The sequence below is a fragment of the Pongo abelii genome, chromosome 14 (assembly GCF_028885655.2).
Source record: "Pongo abelii isolate AG06213 chromosome 14, NHGRI_mPonAbe1-v2.0_pri, whole genome shotgun sequence".
In the NCBI taxonomy this organism is placed as follows: Eukaryota; Metazoa; Chordata; class Mammalia; order Primates; family Hominidae; genus Pongo; species Pongo abelii.
In genome coordinates, this window is record NC_071999.2 from 120,248,441 (window position 1) to 120,262,243 (window position 13,803).

Here is a 13,803-nt window from a genome sequence, read left to right on the forward strand (position 1 = left end):
CACTCGGGAAACCCCCCCACGTCCCAGGGTTGGGCCACAGTGCCTCTTGCTTGTGGCCTTTGCAGCTGCTCTGTGTCACAGACCAGGGCTCAGAGTGACACCACAGGAGCTGGTGCAGTCTTGGGCTTGGGTGGACTGACCCCCACTGCTCCCTCTCTTACAGGCCAGCCTGGAGCAGCTGTTGCTGGGCAGCTGGGCACCGTGCGTCCGTCCGTGAGCAGCTGTGAACACAAGGGTCTGGGACATGGGCCCCAGCACTGGAGCCCCTGGTCTTGCATGGGGAGGTGGGACAAGCTCCTCCCACTGGACAGGCCGGGGTGAGCCCCAGTCGGCACACAGTCCCAGCAAGCCAGGGTGAGCCCCTGGCCACTTCCGACAACGGACACGGGAGACGAGAACGTTCTTTCAGCTCAGACCCTTCTTGGCACCGCGTGCCAGGGAGCAGCCCGCCCAGCCGACCGTGGGGAAGTGAGAGTCCCTGATGACTGACCCTGGCTCGGCCCTTCCCCACCCGTGTTTTCTCTTGGCCCTCAATGATGCGTGCCTGTCCTTTCCCACCATGTTTGTTTTCACAGCTTCCTCAGTTGTGCATGACAAAGGGTGGCAGCAACCAAAGGGAAAACCCAAAATCCATGCGCGGAGCCCGTGCTCACTCCGAGCACAAGCCGGCGAACGCGCACAACGCAAAATCCATTGCAGAGACTGCGCTCACTCTGAGCACAAGCGGGCGAACAAGCACAACCCAAAATCCACACGCGGAGCACGCACTCACTCTGAGCACGAATGGGTGAACACGTACAACCCAAGATCCATGCGCGAAGCCAGCGCTCACTCCCAGCACAAGCGGGCAAACACGCACAACCGAAAATCCATGGCAGAGCCCACGCTCACTCCAAGCACAAGTAGGCGAACACGCAATCTGCTCATCGTTATTCCCAGTCAAGGCCGAAGTCCGATCTACGTCTTTAGCCATAGTCGAAGCCGGGCCTGTCTCGAAGCCCCATGGTGTCCCGGGGCTCTGGTTTTCGGGGCTGCGCCGAGGGTCTCACCTGCACTTCCGAGTCGGCATCCACGTGCTGCAGCTGGAACCAGGTGTCCCTGTTGTGGTACTTCTGCAAGTCCTCCTTCTGGATGGCCACCTTCCCTGCAAAACAAGCAGAGAAGACTTCACCACGGGCACAGGCCCCAGAGCCAGGACGCCTTCGAGCAGAAGCCAGCCCATCATCACCGCAGCTTATTTCCAACAGTTTAATTCAGAATGGGGCACCGGCCGGTGAGGGGCTCACGCCTGGAATCCCCACGCTTGGGAGGCCTGGGGGGAGGGTCGCTTGAGACCAGCCTGGGCGATATGGTGAAACCTTGTCTCTACAAAAAATAAAAGAATGAGCTGGGCATGGTGGCACTGTGTCTCTAAAAATTGATATTAAAAAGTCAAAATAATCAGGTATAGGGGTAAGTCTCCGCTGTCTCCCTTCCAGTAAGGCGTTCCAGAGGCTTCGTTGTGAAGGCGGCAACGTCCGCTCCATTGGCAATGCGCACCTCACTTTCACTGTGGTCCGTGGCCAGTTCTCACGGCAGGAGGTGCCTCAGAGCTTGCTGCGTGCACAAGAGCTCCGTTCTCACAAATGAACATCTCACGCCTCACATACCACCAAGGCAGTGGCATCATGCCGCAAGACAGACACGTGTGCACCCGTGCGAGCTACAGCCTGAAACACGCGTGTGCCTAGAGGGCTTTCTGTGTGTGTGGACACACATGCGTGTGCATGCATGTGGGTGCTCAGGTTATTCACAGGCAGGACTGACAGCTAGAATGAGCTGCCACCTTCCCACTCAACATGGGTTGGTCTGAATCTGTGCCTCTAAAGTATAATGAATGAGCCGCCTTCTGGGACCTCTGGAGAGCCTGAAAGTGTAGATTCCTGGCCTTCTCCAGACGGAGGAGAACGGAAGCTCTGGTGTGGGCTGCAATCTGCACCACCACAGGTCCCTGGGCACTTGTGTGGGCCCCAAAGTCTGGGGACGTCCACTCTAAACAGTTTCCTGTGCCTTAAACAGGCTTAGTACTTTGGGGCTACACTTCCAATGAAAATACATATCAGAATATATTTGTACAATATACGTTTACCTAGTATGGACTTATATGTGTAAATTCTCATCTATAACCATTATTATCTGCTTATACGTTCACCTCATTCCAGAAACATTCCCGTGGCGGGGCAAACGCATGCCCATCCCATCCCCGGCAGGACAGGGCTTGTCAGGCGCTGGGCACCGAGCCATCTCCCATCCTGCGTCCCTTCATGGCACCACCACGTCAACCCTGCCAGTGGGCTCCACGCACTGCGGACCACGCCACCCACCACGGCGAGCACCCACGCAGCACGTGCACCTCTGTTGACAGACGCACGTGAACTCCTAGGGAGTCGCACACACATGTGATGTCTGAGCCCATCGCAGAGCACACATGAGAGCAGGAGTGAGGAAGGAAATGTTGGCAGACTCCTCACGTCTTCGTTCTGTACCCAGAGACACACACGCCCTCCTTAAGGATCTTGGTCCAGTCACTGAAGCGAGAAACTCTGGGTCCCTACAGACCCCGGTTCCACCGCAGCGTCTGCAGCTGCAGGGTCTGAGCACATTGTGCACGACCCAGGCTCCTGGGAGCGGCCTGGGCCTCCTACCCGGCCACCCTGCCTCACGCCAGGACAGCACAGCCCAGCCCCGGTTCTCTCCTCCAAGGAAGATCCTTTTATATTTCCGTGTCTCAAAAAACTTCCGCAGGCTCCCGTCGGAACAACCCCGGCCTGGCATCCAGCAGCCGCACGCTTCGGCCTGACTCTTTGTCCAGCCTCAGTAAATTCGGGAACACTCCACTGCCAGCCTCTCACAGGCGCCATCTCAGTCGGTCCTGCAGTGACCCGGAAGGGGCAGGTACCACTCTGCACACCCCACAGACGAGCAGGCCGGGGCTGCAGGGAGAGGGAGCTTCCGTCCCCGCCATCCTGCCAGTGTTCCTTCCTATGTTAGCGTCCCCACCCCGCGAGGTCCCAGGACGCATCTTCCCTCAGGAGCTCCTCTGCGCGGGCTCATGCGAGCGAGACCTCTCAGCCTGACTGGTCCGTTCTGTGACTAATTTCAGAGCCCGTGGGCCTGGGCCGCCAGGCCCCTCCCTTGTCCGCAAACTCCGAGGCTCTGAGACACGCCCAGCTCAGCACCAGCTCCAAACCCTATGGGACAGCGCAGGGTCGGCCACATGATGGGGCACCACGTGGCCACAGGACATGGTGGGAGATGCGGAAGGTGGAAAGAGGCACAAAGACGCTTTCCGAATGCCTAAAGGACAGATGCGGAATCAGGACAGTTTGCCTTCAGTGCTCCTGACACCTGCCATGCACGTCAGCACCTTCATCTCGTGTCCTCAGGGGAGCCGGCTGCACCTCACACCGTCCACTCTGCAAAGCAAAGCAGCCCCGGGAACAGCCCTGGAAGAAGCCCCTTCCCAGCTCCGGGACCTCCGCTCACAGCCGGGGCCGGAGCCCCCTCCCAGCAAACTACAGCTCCGGGACCCCCCGCTCACAGCCAGGGCCGGTCAGTTCCACAGCTACCGGGACGCAGATACAGCACACTGGCACTCATGGGTTCGTACGATCAGCCTGGCGACCTCATCGGCTCAGCTTTTGCCACACAGACATACACAGACCATCTGGAGCTGCACGGGATGCTGAAACCACCACTGAGGGCAAGCGAGAGCCAAGTCAAGAACCGAGGGGGCCGGCACAGGAAACAGGCCCCAGCACGTGTGGGAGAAGGAACACCAGGGAGGCTCAGAGAGAAACCCAGTGACACACCACGTGGACTCCCTCCAATGGCCTCTAATGGCGCAGACCACGAGGGTGGACGACAGCCAGGACACCCCCTCCTGCCCCGCCTCACTCGCTGAGCGCCCCCCCGCCCCCCCGTCTCACTCGCTGAGCCCCCCCCGCCCCCCCACTTCACTCGCTGAGCCCCCCGCCCCCACGCCTCACTCGCTGGGCACCCCCGCCCCCCGCCTCACTCACTGAGCGCCCCCCCGTCTCCTCACTCGCTGAGCCCCCCCGCCCCCCCGCCTCACTCGCTGAGCGCCCCCCCGCCCCCCCGCCCCCTCACTCGCTGAGCCCTCCCGCCCCCCACCTCACTCGCTGAGCCCCCCGCCCCCCCGCCCCACTCGCTGAGCCCCCCGCCCCCCGCCTCACTCGCTGAGCCCCCCCGCCCCCCGCCTCACTCGCTGAGCCCCCCCGCCCCCCCGCCCCGCCTCACTCGCTGAGCCCCCCCGCCTCCCTGCCTCACTCGCTGAGCCCCCCGACCCCTCCCGCCCCGCCTCACTCGCTGAGCCCCCCGCCCCCCCGCCCCCCCTCACTCGCTGAGCCCCCCCGCCTCCCTGCCTCACTCGCTGAGCCCCCCGACCCCTCCCGCCCCGCCTCACTCGCTGAGCCCCCCGCCCCCCCGCCCCCCCTCACTCGCTGAGCCCCCCACCCCCTCCTGCCCCGCCTCACTCGCTGAGCCCCCCACCCCCCCACCCCCTCACTCGCTGAGCCCCCCACCCCCTCCTGCCCCGCCTCACTCGCTGAGCCCCCCACCCCCTCCTGCCCCGCCTCACTCGCTGAGCCCCCCACCCCCTCCTGCCCCGCCTCACTCGCTGAGCCCCCCACCCCCTCCTGCCCCGCCTCACTCGCTGAGCGCCCCCCCCAGCCCCCTCCCGCCCCCTCTTGCCCCGCCTCACCCGCTGAGCTTCCCCCGCCCCCCACCTCACTCGCTGAGCTCCCCCAGCCCCCCGCCTCACTCGCTGAGCCCCCCGCCCCCCCACCCCCTCACTCGCTGAGCCCCCCACCCCCTCCTGCCCCGCCTCACTCGCTGAGCCCCCCGCACCCCCACCCCCTCACTCGCTGAGCCCCCCACCCCCTCCTGCCCCGCCTCACTCGCTGAGCCCCCCGCCCCCCACCTCACTCGCTGAGCCCCCCACCCCCTCCTGCCCCGCCTCACTCGCTGAGCCCCCCACCCCCTCCTGCCCCGCCTCACTCGCTGAGCGCCCCCCCGCCCCCTCCCGCTCCGCCTCACTCGCTGAGCCCCCCGCCCTCCCACCGGCAGCCCTGGGCGGGCGCCTTTGACTTCAAGGGTCCCGAGTGGGGGCTCTGTCCTCTCCTCTGACGACCGCTGCGTGGCTCTTGCAAAACCTCCCCTTTCCCCCACAACACGAACTTCAGTTTTGAGTCTCACAGGAATAACGCCACATGAAAGCAAAAACTTCTTAAAACTGAGTTGGGCAATATATTTCAGTGAAAAGGGATAAATCTTCAGACTCCAAGACGCCTTCAGCTGGACAGGAGGGTCAGTTTTGAAGTCCGAAGTTTTAAATACTTGCAATGTCACTGTGTCTTCACATTTTTATGAGCTGAAACTGGGACGGGAGAAGTCACATATTTACGTGGGTAAGAATCTTGTAACTGGCACATGATTACAAGTCTTTAATTTTAGAAGTACTTCACTTAATTTTTTAATAGGTAACAGAAACAGAACAAAATCCACAACATTCAAAAGGATTTAAAATCCCTTCGAGAAGGGATCCCTGCCCCTGCCACCTCATTCCCGACGTGGGGTCATTTCTGTCACCAGCCCCCAGCCTCTCCTTCTAGAAGCCAGCCGCATTCAACAGTGGGGGCCGTGGACATTTGAAGCATGCGTGTTCATATTTCCAGATGCTGACCTGAGAGAATGCCTGATCTAAAAGCCACAGCGTCTACTTAAATTTCTCTGATGTGCCTAATCCACAGGGTTGTCCCCATCTATTTGAGTCACACCGAAAAGTTTACCGAACACTCTGGGCCTCCCTTTCTCACTTAGGCAAAGGCGGCTGCCTTCTCACCACGAGAGGCCGGAAGGGTCACTTTGTTCTGCTGCATCTGTGCTGGCTAGGCCCGTTCAAAAAGGAGGAGCCAGGGGTCTGGAGGGCATCAGACGGGGGACCAGCTGCAGAGGGACCAGAAAAAAAGGGGAAACAGCCACAGGACACAACTGAGCAAAAGCTGCCCAAGACGGAATGCGGCTGAGATGCGCGTGCCTCCCTCTGACCCCACCTGTGTCCCAGCCAGGGCGACGAGGAAAAAACAAAGGCCATACAGATCCCAAAGGAAGAAATAAAAGCCTTTATTCATAGAATGTACAAAAAAAAATCTACAAGCAAAGCTAATAGAACTAATTGGTGTGTTTAGCAAGAACAGAGAACACAAAGTCAGTGTGGAGACGTCGACCGCATTTGTACATACAAGCAATGACCATGAAAATTACACAAAAACAGCACCTTTCACAAAATTACGCTTTTAGGTTTGTGCTTTTGGTGGACTACCTAAGAAATCTTTAACCACTCCATTAAACACATAAAACACAGGGAAATAAATGTTTTTAAATGTGCAAAATGTGTAGGCTGAAAACACATCACAAAACACTGATGACAGAAATTGGAAAGACCCAAGCGTGTGGAAAGATATACCATGTCCATGGATTTGAAGACTCAGTTTTGTTAAGATATTAATTCTCCCCAAATTAATCTACAGATTAATGTAATCCCAGTCAAAATTCCTGTGGGACTATTTTGGAAATTGAGAAGCTCATTCAAAAGTATATATGGCAATTCAAAGCATCTAGAACAGCAAAACAAGTTTAAGAACAAATTTGATGATCTTACACTACAAAATAAGACCTGCTATGAAGCTATAGTGATCAAGACTGTGTGGTATTGGCATGAGGACAGGTGGATCAATATGATGCAGGGCAGGCAAGCCCCAAATTGAGGCTTAGCCTCAGAGGGTTTGTAGCTTCACTCAGGAAAGAATTCGAGAATGAGGTAGTGGTGGAAGAAAACAGTTTTATGGAGGCGGCAGTGACAGCTCTGAAACTGCTCCTGCACAGCAAGGACTCCCCACGGGCAGGGTGTTGAGAGTCTCAGCCGTTCCTGCAGAGCAGGGGTGTTGAGAGTGGCACCTCCGGGCACTCCTGCAGTCTTATTATCCTCACTTTTAACTATATGTCAATTAAAGGACAGATTATGCAGACATTTCTAGAAAAAGGGTGGTAATTTCCGAGTCACGGGGTTGTTCCTATGGAAAGGGGTGGTAACCTCCAGGCATTGCCATGGCAATGGTTAAGCTGACATGGCACACTGGCAGGCGTGTCCGATGGAAAGCTGCTTCCACCCATCCCTGTCTCAGCTAGTCCTCAATTTGGTTCGGTGTCCGAGCCCTGCCTCCAGAGTCCAGTCCCGCCTCCTACCTCAGATGGAGCAGAATACAGAGGCCACAAACAGACCCACACAGTGCAGCCAACTAAGCTGTAAATGTGCCAAAGTCATCAACAGAGGAAGGGTCGTCTTTCAACCAAGGGCGCCGGAACAAACTGATGTCTATGTGGAAAAAACAGAATCTCGACCCTTTTCTTTGTGCAAGTGAAAATTAGCTTGAAACAGATCATGGAACTAAATGTAAACGCTGAAAGCACACGCTTTCCAGGAGAAAACTGCCACAACCATGGGATAGGCAAGACTTTCTTAGACATGACACCACAGGTACAAATCATACAAGAAAAAAATGTGATAAACTGGACCATCAAAATCAAAAACTTCTGTTCTTCAAAGACAATGGTAAGAAAATGAAATACAAGCCACAAACTGGAAGAAAATATTTGCAAAGCACACTTGTGATAGACTCGTATCCAGAATATACAGGGAACTTTAAAAAGTAACAAGAAAACAACCCAATTAAAAGGGCAAAAGATTTGAAAAATGTACCAAAGAAGGAACGGAGCCGTCACTAAGCCCAAGAAAAGGTCCTCGACGCCACTCTTCACGGACACGCAATAAAAGCCACAGTGAGACAGTGCACACCTATGGGAGTGCAAACGGTAACTAAAGAATAAAAACTCACAGTCCTAAGGGCCGGGCAGGATGCGAAACACCTGCTGCTCTCACCCGCTGCTGGAAAGAAGGCAGACTGGGCGGCCACCTGGAGACACGGTTGGGTAGTTTTAATGAAAGTAAACACACACCCTACAGTGGCCCAGCAACCTCGCTCCCAAGCATTTATCTCAGAATAAGAAACAGAAACATTGTCCACACAAAGACCTATCCGAGAATGTTTACGGTGACTTTATTCATAAGTCCTGAGGATTAGACACAATCCAGCGAGTGGATGAGGCGGCTGAGGTGTGTCTGTATGATGGAAACCCACGGGCAGTGGAAGGGGGCGACCTGGCTCACAGCCGCACAGTGCGGGACCAGCGCAGTGGCAGAGGGCTCAGCCCCTCCAGGGTTTGACTCACGTGGCCTCCTGGAAAAGGCAACTGTGGGAACAGGCCCCCGAGCAGCGGCTGCCAGCGGCTGTGGGCCAGGTAGGAAATCCAACCCAAAGGGGCCCAAAGGAGTGTTCTGGGCTGTGGGAACATATCTGAGTTGTACTGCTGTCTACACAACTGCATACATTGGTGAAGGCTACACCTAACAGTGAACTTTACCATATGTCAATTGCAGACCACCTGATTTATACACAAAGAATGGAAGTCTCGGCCGGGCGCGGTGGCTCATGCCTGTAATCCCAGCACTTTGGGAGGCCGAGGTGGGCGGATCACGAGGTCAGCAGATGGAGACCACCTTGGCTAACACGGTGAAACCCCGTCTCTACTAAAAATACAAAAAATTAGCTGGGTGTGGTGGCCGGCGCCTCTAGTCCCAGCTGCTTGGGAGGCTGAGGCGGGGGGATCACGAGGTCAGCAGATGGAGACCACCCTGGCTAACACGGTGAAACCCCGTCTCTACTAAAAATACAAAAAATTAGCCGGGTGTGGTGGCAGGTGCCTGTAATCCCAGCTACTCGGGAGGCTGAGGCAGGAGAATGGCGTGAACCCGGGAGGTGGAGGTTGCAGTGAGTCGAGATCGCGCCACTGCACTCCAGCCGGGGCGACAGAGAGAGACTCCGTCTCAAAAAAACAAAAAAAGAAGAAGAAGAAAAAAAAAGAATGGAGGTCTCACTGCATCCCCACCCCATTGGGAAGCCTCAGAGAGTCTCTAGGGGCTGGAGGGGCAAATGGAGGGGAACGTGGTGTTACCAGAGCCGGGGCCCAGAGGAAGGTGGAGGCCTAGCGGGAAGAGGAGGGAGGCGCCAGCACAGGGGGCGGAGACCCCAATGCTCCTGACTGACAGCGCCGAGCCGGGCCCCGCGCATTTCCGCAGTTCACGCATCCGAGCTGCGGGGAGCCATCGTTTCTGGTCTGTGCTCCGTGGGTGCAGCCCCCGGCAGCCGAGTCCAGGCAGAGGCCGCCTCCCTGCGCCTGGAATCCTGAAGGAGCCCGCGCCCCGTGTGTCCCGCAGGTCACGGCCCTGCGGCTGGGAGCCCGGCTTGACTGACAGTTCCCGCCGGCAGCAGCGCTCTGTAGGCCATGGACCCGCGGACAGAGGAGGCTACGGTCACGCCGCCCGGGGCCCGCGGACACTGGACACTTCTTCCTTCTGCTCCTGCTGCGGCGGGAGCTGACTGCGGCCGGTGGAGGTGCCGGGGTGGGCTGGGGAGGGCTGAGGGCAGGCCTTTATTTCCCCAAGTCTCACTTGCCGGAGCGCCGTATCCCGGCACGGCTTCAGCTGCCTTTCTCGGTTTCTGTCGCCACCGCCCTCCCCCTCCAGGCTGAAGATGCCCTCCCGTCCCCAACCCACACCCCGGACCCCATAGGAATGCGCCCCCACTTCCTTCTGGCACCTGCCGGGGCACCTCTCACTCCTGGACCTGAACCTGCAACTGAGCACAGCTGTGGTCGCCCCGAGGGAAACTTGCTGGCAGGTGGGGTTTCCTCAGGGCGTGGGCAGCTGCTAGAAACAAGACAACCAGGAGAACCACGCAGCCAGGAAGCCAGTGGCCACCGCGCGCTTCCACCCAGAAACGCATTCCACAGAACCCAGTGTTTCATGCCCGATAACAACATAATTGCCGTCATAAAGATAAATCGTTACCGGAGATCCAGACAGCCACCCATTTTCATGGCTGCGAAAGCCACAGTGAAACATCCAAGTCCAGTCACCGTCATCGTAAAGCCACCAAGGACCACTAGCAGATGACGTCAACAGAATAATTAAATATCTGATTTGGTTCTTTTCAGAGCACATAACTCCAGAACTAACTTGATCAGCTTCTCTTACTAAAATGTGCAAAAAATTTTTTAAATTTCTTTTTCCTTAGGGTTGTCACTCAAAAAATGTCTCATACACCTTTGAGAATGAATCAAGTCCCTGTGGATTCTCGAGTATAAACTGAGCTGGTGATGAGGCCTGACACATGGTCACACCTCAATTCACGCGTGGCACCCAGCACAGGCTGAGCCCCGCCAGATACACCATTAGCCTCCGCTGAATAATCTGGATTCCACACCTCCCTTTCTTCTGGGAACACCCTTGGAGGCCCCTGGCAGGGGCTGAGAACACAGGAGCGAGACACAGGCCTGCCCTGCAGGACCATGGGCTCCAGGAAGCTCTGTCCAGTGGACACAGCATAACAGGCAAAAGAACCACAACCAACGAGTGGGGCAGGGGAGGCAGGTCTCGGAGGGCAGCCCACCCATGCCGCGGGGTCGGAGGCCATCTCCTGCAGTAGGCCCCAGTCCCGGAGGTGGGCATGGCAGGATGTGGGGATGGAGAAGGAGGTGCCTCAGGAGTGGGGTGCACAGCGGCTGAGCCCGGAGGCAGGAGAGAGAACTGCCAGCCACTAGCCCTGGAGCCGATGCCCTGGTCAGAGGGAGAGAGGAAGAGGGAATCCTTCCGCAGCACCCAGCTTGAACGCGACATGAAGCTATGGGCCTGAACCTGAGGGCCTCCCAGGCAGACACTGAGCAGGGGGGTGCAGGGGTCATGCTGGACCCTCAAGACCATCTCACCAACAAGGCTCCACGAGGCCCAGCACAGCAAGACCCTGAAGGGGGACCAGGTGCCCACTGCACTCAGGAGCACAAACACCTTCTGCAATCGCATTTCAGGGCCAGGGTGTCCGCTGCGGAAGCACCCAGCACAGCGTTCCCGCTCAAAATGAAGTCAAAGGTCAATTATCTGAGATCCATGTGACCCGTTCCATGTATTTTCTAAACAAACTCAGGAGACTTCTATGAAAAGCACAGCAGTTTCTAAGAATAATCACTTGGGTACAGTGAACAACAGTCCCAAAAATGTCCAGGTCCCGACCCCTGCAATGGTGAGGGGACACCGGCCTTATCAATGCCAGGTGAGGCCTTGCCCGGCCCTGAGGGCCTCTGGGTTCACAGCTGCCACCCAGCAAAGCCTGTCTCAATGCCAGGCAGAGAGCAGGACTGGTCAGGATGGGCGTCTCTCTCATCTCTGTCAGGGTACTTGCTGCGGAGGCCCGGGACATGGCAGAGTGCAGACAGGAGCCTACGCGTTACCTGCTAACCCGTTTCTCTCATGCCCCCACCCTCAACATCGTGCTGACACACACTAGCTGCCGGCCGCCCAGTGGGGACAGGCTGGGTTTTAGGACACTCAAGCTCTGAGGTGGACCTTTGGCCGTGCCTCTCTCACTTCTGTTTGCCAAGCACTGGGAATGGGTCAGATCACAGATCCTGGTCCACAGCTCACAGAGGGACAGAGACAATGAAGAAAGCCCACAGCTGAGGGACACAGGTGAGCGCTGGGGAAAGGGGGGCAGCCGGCGTGGAGTGAAGCGGCCGTGACGCGGTGTGAGGAGCCAGTGTGAGCAGTGAGCCTCAGATGGACACGGACCCCGCCTACGCACAGCACCCTCGTGGCCTTGCAGGCCTCCTGCACCCCCGGGCCCTCAGGCTGCCTCCCGCCCTGTCCCACTCGGCATCCTGGCAGCCATGGAGACGAGGAGCCTGCACCACCTGGGATCTGGGTTCAGGCTGTGGCAGCCAGTACACACTGGCTCCCTAGCCGCCCGTCCTGGGCGTGAGCTCAGGCACCGCAGGACCCCTCCTCCGTTCCTGGCTCTCCCGGCGTCATGGCGGGAATTAGCCTGATACCTCAGCCTCCCAGGCCTGCTGCGTGAGGTCTGCTCCTGACGGGGTCCTCTGGCTGCATTTAGGAACAAGGAGCTCCCCGAGTAGCCTGAAGTCCACGCTGCCCAGAGGCCCCACAACTTACAGGATGCCGCCTTCCTGTGATCCCAGGCAGGGCTGCCCATGAGCTTTCTCCAAGAGCAGCCCCAGCCCTGCTCCAAACACACCATCTCCTGGAAGTCACTGTATTGCCCCAAAAACCGGGGGGAAACTGAGGCCACACGCCCCCACCCCCCACCCGCCCTTCCCGTGCCCACACCATGGGGACTAATGTTGGGACAGGGACAGCCAGGATGTGGTGAGGAGGGAGGGCCCCACATCCATGCAAAGGTCCCCCCGCAGATGCCTCAGGGAGAAGCCCTGGGAAGTTGTCTGAAGAGGGTCGGGGATGCTGTGCTCTTGCCTTGAGAGGCCACGGAAGCCTCGACTGGCAGCGCTCACTGACCTGAGCCTGGTGTGATGCTCTAGCAGGGACCACAGACGCCAGGCCAGATCCCGAGCGCAGATCAGGAGGAATACCCAGGGCTGCTGTGACCTAGAGCCCTGCAGCGACCCCTCAGCACCATCCAGCCAGGCTCTGGACTGAAATGCTAATACTCCCCGGTACAGAAAAGGCAGAAAAGGGGAAGTAAATGCTCATTCATCACCTACCTATGATGGAATCCCTCCGGAAAACGTCTCTATCGAAAATGTAGAAGGACAGGTGACGAAAGCTCCGAGGAATTTCACAGTAAAAGTCTTCTCCGTAAAAGGGGCTAGAGAGACAAACAAAAGCACCAGTTAGAACACAGGCCACGCTCGCGCCTCACCCCCGGGGCACACACCTGTGGTCTTAGTTTTAAACGTGCCATGAGAACGCCCTGCAGTGTGTGGCACGCATGAGACATGAACCTGCAGCTCACTGTGGGGTGAAGGGCCTTGTGGCTGCTCCCTGGCCTCCACCTCCAGCCTTTGCGCTGCACAGATGAACTTCTGTAGCTGGGCTGCCTGGCGGTCCAGGAAGCTCAGAGACCTCCACAGAGACCATGGCCACTGCCAGAATGATTTCCATGGTACGTGCTCAGGTCTAGGTCCAGCCTCAGGGCCATCATGATGTTTTGAAGGTACCTGCTTTGGAGCAGGTGGTGGCTCCCTTTATGCATTAAACATAAAACACAGCACTCCAGTGCCTTGGACCGCTGCTTTTATCCAGAGATCCAGTACAAAGTACTGACTGCCCAGCCATCCTCGCTCCTGGGGGAGAGACCCCCGCTGCTGTCTGTACTTAGAATCCTCACTTCTGCGGGGGAGGCCCCCGCTGCTGACTGTGCTTAGAGTCCTCACTCCTGGAGGAGAGACCCCTGCTGCTGACTGTGCTTAGAGTCCTCGCTCCTCGGGGAGAGGCCCCCGCTGCTGACTGTACTTAAGAGTCCTCGCTCCTGGGGGAGAGGCCCCCACTGCTGACTGTGCTTAGAGTCCTCGCTCCTGGGGGAGAGGCCCCCGCTGCTGACTGTGCTTAGAGTCCTCGTTCCTGGGGGAGAGGCCCCCGTTGCTGACTGTGCTTAGAGTCCTCGCTCCTGGGGGAGAGGCCCCCGCTGCTGACTGTGCTTAGAGTCCTCGCTCCTGGGGGAGAGGCCCCCGCTGCTGACTGTGCTTAGAGTCCTCGCTCCTGGGGGAGAGACCCCCGCTGCTGACTGCCCAGCCACCCTCGCTTCTGGGGGAGAGGCC

General features: G+C 58.0%; 1 protein-coding gene across 3 annotated transcripts in view; it reads right to left on the reverse strand.

Moving 5' to 3' along the window:
* RASA3 (RAS p21 protein activator 3) overlaps window positions 1-13,803 on the reverse strand; it is a 144,707-nt gene that overhangs the window by 55,740 nt on the left and 75,164 nt on the right. For 2 of the 3 annotated variants that reach the window (XM_054529318.2, XM_054529319.2), the window contains 2 exons: window positions 12,748-12,851; window positions 1,050-1,144 (listed from right to left, as the gene is read on the reverse strand). In XM_054529318.2, coding sequence (XP_054385293.1) covers window positions 1,050-1,144; window positions 12,748-12,851 — 199 coding nt within the window. Of the gene's footprint in view, window positions 1-1,049; window positions 1,145-3,580; window positions 3,601-12,747; window positions 12,852-13,803 lie in introns of those variants that run through there. The other variant, XM_063715070.1, reaches the window with a different exon arrangement.